At 37.2% G+C, this 6100-nt stretch overlaps 1 protein-coding gene across 2 annotated transcripts in view; it reads right to left on the bottom strand.

Moving 5' to 3' along the window:
• Positions 1-3086: 3086 nt before the first annotated feature.
• Amacr (Alpha-methylacyl-CoA racemase) overlaps positions 3087-6100 on the bottom strand; it is a 37646-nt gene continuing 34632 nt past the window's right edge. For both annotated transcript variants that reach the window (XM_017611448.1, XM_017611449.1), the window contains one exon: positions 3087-4416. In XM_017611448.1, coding sequence (XP_017466937.1) covers positions 3427-4416 — 990 coding nt within the window. In that variant the 3' untranslated portion in view covers positions 3087-3426. The remainder of the gene's footprint in view (positions 4417-6100) is intronic.

The raw sequence follows: 6100 nt of genomic DNA, 5'->3' as shown, positions 1-6100 counted from the left end.
AACTGCCGCCAACGCTCAACTCTCACAGTTATTTAGAGTTCCTTCAGGAACGGCTTCCAACTCTTTTGGAAGATGTACCCTTAAACCTGCGGCGAAGACTATGGCTGCAAAATGACGGGTGCCCTGCTCACTACGGGCGTGAAGTAAGAGCTCATTTAGACGAAACTTATCCTCGCCGATGGATTGGACGATACGGGCCAATCACGTGGCCCGCTCGATCGCCAGACCTGAATCCATTAGATTTTTTTTACTGGGGCTGTCTTAAGGACAAAATTTATTCAAAAACAATTCAAAACGAAGAGCATTTGCGGGAACAAATAAATGGAGCTGCTGCTGAGATAGCCCAATTGAGTTTAAGATCTCTAAAAGCGTCTTTTCTTAAAAGGTGCCGAGCTTGTATTAGAGTAGAAGGTCGCCAATTTGAGCATATTTTATCAATAAATGAATAAATTTTTCTTCAAACAACTCATGTATATCTTATTTCACGTGAACCCATCCTTCACACAAAATATTGATAGATATAGCCCTTGTTATAGACTCTAGTCCGAATTCCGGTAAGTAACATAAAATAATGTCAGAAGCAAGTAATTATGTACCTTTGTACTATTTAGCATGTCATTTGACGGTAACAAGAGCAAATTCAATTTAAATCTATTAAATACATTCTAGCGTGTCTCAGTCCTTTACCCACAAAAGCGGCTATAACTTTTTTTTTTTATTCAAAACAGTAAGTGTGGCACCTTTCTGAAATCTTTATTAAATGAGCAATTTTTTTATGTAATGTAAAGTTATAGCTCAGTACATTTTTTTTTCACCCGAGATAGTCAAAGTTGGGGAAGAAAATATCAAAAAGTTAAAAATCCAGAAATAGTCCTAATTTTATGATGGTTCCTTAATATATTTTAACTACATTGCATTTGAGTATGGAGAGGCAACTATCTGGAAGTATTTTACATAAAAAATTTACTAAGTATTGCCCGGTTTGTAGTTGCAGTTAAAGAAAACACATGAAAAGGCACGATTTTTTTTAAATTCGAAAAAATGTAAATATTTCAAAAACGGTGACACTTTTACCTGAAAATTTTTTGTTTATCAGTGAGCTCACCCCCCCACCTACCTTGCCCTAAAGTTTGGCACGTTACTTCTGGGACACCCTGTATATGTATACGCACATTGTGAATACAGAACTGTTGATTCAACCATGGTTTCACATTGACATTAGAAGAGTGCTGCCACATCTAAGAAAATAACAATAAAAGAGAATAGCTTTTATCGTACCTGTTTTCCTGTTCAGCGTTGAATTAGTAGTAAAGGAGGGTATGAGGTTAAACACCCTCAATATATAAAAAAAAAAATGACAAGCGCCGCAGGCGAAAATTAGTAATAAAAAATTGGGCGATTTTTTATTAAAAATTTTCATTATTTATCGAAATATTGATTTTTATGGAAAAAGCGCCGCAGTCGAAAATTTGTAATAAAAAATCGCGCAATTCTTTATTAAAAATTTTTATTATTTATCGAAGTATTGATTTTTATGGAAAAAGCGCCGCAGTCGAAAATTTGTAATAAAAAATCGCGCAATTCTTTATTAAAAATTTTTATTATTTATCGAAGTATTGATTTTTATGGAAAAAGCGCCGCAGTCGAAAATTTGTAATAAAAAATCGCGCAATTCTTTATTAAAAATTTTTATTATTTATCGAAGTATTGATTTTTATGGAAAAAGCGCCGCAGTCGAAAATTTGTAATAAAAAATCGCGCAATTCTTTATTAAAAATTTTTATTATTTATCGAAGTATTGATTTTTATGGAAAAAGCGCCGCAGGCGAAAATTAAAAAAAAAAATAGCGCGATTTTTTATTAAAAATTTTCATTATTTATCGGAGTATTGATTTTTATGGAAAAAGCGCCGCAGGCGAAAATTTAAAAAAAAAATCGCGTGATTTTTTATTACAGATTTTCTTTATTTATCGTATTGATTTTTATGGAAAAAGCGCCGCAGACGAAAATTTGTAATAAAAAATCGCGCAAGTTTTTATTACAAATTTTTATTATTTATCGAAGTATTGATTTTTATGGAAAAAGCGCCGCAGGCGAAAATTTAAAAAAAAAATCGCGTGATTTTTTATTACAGATTTTCTTTATTTATCGTATTGATTTTTATGGAAAAAGCGCCGCAGACGAAAATTTGTAATAAAAAATCGCGCAAGTTTTTATTACAAATTTTTATTATTTATCGAAGTATTGATTTTTATGGAAAAAGCGCCGTAGGCGAAAATTAAAAAAAAAAATCGCGCGATTTTTTATTAAAAATTTTCATTATTTATCGGAGTATGGATTTTTATGGAAAAAGCGGCGCAGGCGAAAATTTTTAATAAAAAAGCGCGCGATTTTTTATTAAAAATTTTCATTATTTATCAAATTATCGATGTACGTTTTCTACATTTGTGTACTTTGAACTACAATAACACCAGTAAATATTATTTCACCCCGGAAAAAATTATACCGTTATGATCAGGAGTAAGATCAGGGCAGTTCCCTGAGTACGTATTGTACACTTATACTCCCTAATTGTACGCACTTATTTGTGGTGTATTTTTTTTTTTACGTATGGTAGCATAGATTTTGTGTTACTGTCAACCATTGTTATTTCTTCTTGTTTGTGAAATGTGCAAACGTTTGTGAAGACATTTATAAACGCGTTTTACTTAATTAATTAATTAAGAATTGTATATTAAAGTGGAAATCTCAGGCCGGGGTTTTAATGCAATTATTTTGCCGAAGTGTGTACATAAATATAGTGTTTATTGTGTGAAATAGCGCCGAGAGGGTAGTTCAATTTACAAACATTAACAACAAATAACTTAAAAACTATAAGCCTGCTGCGGCTAAAAGTATATATATTTGCAATCAGGAGAACTCGCTCTACCGTTCCATAGCTACCTTAATGCGGAACTCCGGGGATGTCAAACTAAATTGCAGCCTAAAATACACTACAGAATAAACATTTTTAACCTGATAACCTGGCAAGTGAGAACCACAATGTTGCAAAGGGTATAATCAAATTGACACCAAACAGCACCAAGTTCAATTTGCAATTTGTATATGTATTTACAAAGGGTTTAGAGTAACTCGGTTTAAGATACTTAATAATAAATTAGGGTTGAGAGTTTGAGAAGGGGTGATGAGATCAAACAATCTGTATTTGTAATTGTGAAATATTAAGGGATACTACACCTTGTGAACTCCTTAATTATCATATTTTTGCTCACTCAAGAACTTTTCTCCAAACCAAACGTATGCTGGAATATACATGTATGTATTAAAATCTTCTTACAACTAAGGACTTTAATAATAAAGAAATAATCAAGAAACATTAGTTGAAATTGACTAACAAATTGTAAAAATAAAAAAAAATATATGCCCTTATATCTTTGCCTTAAATCTTGACAATGAAATTTCGCGATTATCTACCTGCCCTTTTACTGATACTGCAGTTAAATTACCGCGTTTACTTTTAAGAGTGCCAGGAGTTCTGCTAAGTAGAGGGGAAGGCACAGGTACCAGTTCATTATCAAATTTCTGAAAGCTTGAACGCTGTTTATTGTGACCATATTGCGCTACTTCTTCCCATTCAACAACTGGAAATACGCAAGCATCAGTGTTTTCAAATACTTTTGACCATTCATTTCGTGTTTTTTTTTTAAATGCGTTTTTTACTGCCTCTCTGGCACTGTTTTTCTGATATTCACTTGCAGGAAACTGAATAAGTTCCGGCAATCCCAAATTTTGTTTGAAAATATCGAAAAAATGCGGTTCCAGTGCACCCACTGAGATGAATCTCCCGTCTTTTGTTTCATATGTATCATAAAAGAAGGATCCTCCATCGAGTATGTTTTGGCCCGTTTGGTTGCCCCAGATGGGGAGTGAGCGTGACAAAAACAGCCATGAAGAAATATATGCAACGCCTTCACACATTGACGCATCAATTATTTGTCCACAACCGGAACGATGACGTTCTAAAAGTGCCAAACAAATTCCCAAAGCGCATATAAGACCTCCGCCAGCAAAGTCCGCTAAAATATTAACAGGAGGTATTGGCTTGCTGTTTTGTGAGCGCAGCATAGAGAGCACACCGGAAATTGCAAGATAGTTGATGTCATGGCCAGCTCTCTTTGCTAAGGACCCATATTGGCCAAATCCTGTTAAGCGCGCGTAAATTAGCCTTGGGTTTTCTTTACACAGGACATCTGGCCCAATACCATTTTTCTCCATAACTCCAGGTCGAAACGGATCAATCAAAACATCCTGCGTTTGAATGATTTTACGAGCAAGTTGGCGTCCATCAGATGTTTTTAAATTTATATTTATGGTACATTTTCCGTTTTGTAACACATCGAAGTCGTTTTCCCAAATCTGAAAGGAAAAGGAAAAGATATTAGTAGTAAAAAAGTTTAAGGACTAATTTTACCTACTTAACTTAAGTTCCAGTTGTGAAAAATTGTATTTAAAAACAATTATAATTTGGCTTAAATTTGCGTTCCACAAGCTATACTAAAGTAGAAAAAATATTAGTACAGAAATATGATAGCAAATACAAAATAAATTACCCAGTGCACAAAGTAGAAATACCTGGGAAGTTATGTACATTTTCTGGTAGGTCTTTTCGAGTAAAACAAGAATCGAAATATGAAATTTGCCAGACACCCCCAAAATCTTGATTTAACGTTAAGAAACCGGGTTTTCGTACTTTTGCCCACTTATAAGCCTGTAACTTAGTTCATTATAAACCGAGTTTCGGTTTATTGCCGGGTTTAAAAAGAAACTTGGGCCTTTCGAACGATATGTATGTGAATACAGAAACCTTCAGAGATCTGTGTGTATTTACCCAGCAAACACTTTTTTTAATTTTTGCAACTTTGGGGAGTTTTTTATGCACTATTTTATATTAGTACTAAATTGATTGTAAAACTAAATTAAATAGCGAGTAAAATGAGTGTTTATTTTCCATTCCCACGACAGCCGGTTCTACGTACCGGAATGACTCGGGTTTTACCCAACCAAGGGCTGTTGTTTCGGCGATCTAACCCCGTTTAGGTCGGCGAAGTATCTCAGAAGTTGTTCGTCCATAGGGCTGCATTCGCTACGTTTTCTCCTACTCAGGGCCAGAAACCTACACCTGCTGTGTATGCCAGAGACGACTAGACCACAACTCCACCTCTGTCAAATACAATGCTTGCGAGGGGTGGAGTCAGAGCAGCCTCCACGGCTAACCCCAGTCCAGCTGAGCAGTCCCACACAAACACCACAGCACAACAACATAACACAATAGACCACACCACAACGGCTACAGACCACAAAACACACACAACCGCACCACCACTCACACGCCGCCGCCAACTACTCCTGGTTCCTCCAACAATCTGCACGGTATGTCAGACCAGGATATTCCGTAATGTGACATCAGTCAAGTGCAACACCTGCTTTTGCTGGTGCCACTTTAGGGCATGCTCAGGACTGCGCACCACGCGAGATTGGACGAGGAACTTCGAGGGCCCGTGTTGCGCTGCTCAGTCGCAGACCTCAACTGCGACGCCTCCCGCCACCACCACAGGGCGGCAACCACCTCAGCAGCGCACAAAGCCAACTACGGCACGACCACACACATCCCTCACACCCCGCATCACCACACGTCTTCCGAACCACATGAAGCTCCTTCAATTTAACTGTAACGGGCTTCAGGGCAAGATCGAGGAGATAACCGTCTTCATGGGAAGGCATGGCATATTGATAGCTGCGGTCCAAGAGACGAAGTTGCACAGCAATTCAACACTGTTGGATTGTGCCGGGTACAACGTGCACCGTCGAGATCGCGAGCGGGATAATGGTGGTGGCTTAGCGTTCATTACGCACCGCACCGTGCAGTATCGTGTTATCGAGGCAGACATCGACCGCAGGGATACCACCCTAGAATGTCAGGGCATTGCTATCCGGTCAGGCGATGTGGAGCTCGAAATATTTAACGTTTATATACCTCCTGTCCCCTGCTGACCGGCAGGATATCACCCTGACATAGGTGCGCTCCTCAGAGGTGAAAACC

Source organism: Rhagoletis zephyria, unplaced genomic scaffold, assembly GCF_001687245.7.
Source record: "Rhagoletis zephyria isolate East Lansing unplaced genomic scaffold, Rhagoletis_zephyria_1.1 Rzeph_scaffold_00406, whole genome shotgun sequence".
Classification (NCBI taxonomy): Eukaryota; Metazoa; Arthropoda; class Insecta; order Diptera; family Tephritidae; genus Rhagoletis; species Rhagoletis zephyria.
This window is presented reverse-complemented; position numbering and strand designations above follow the sequence as displayed.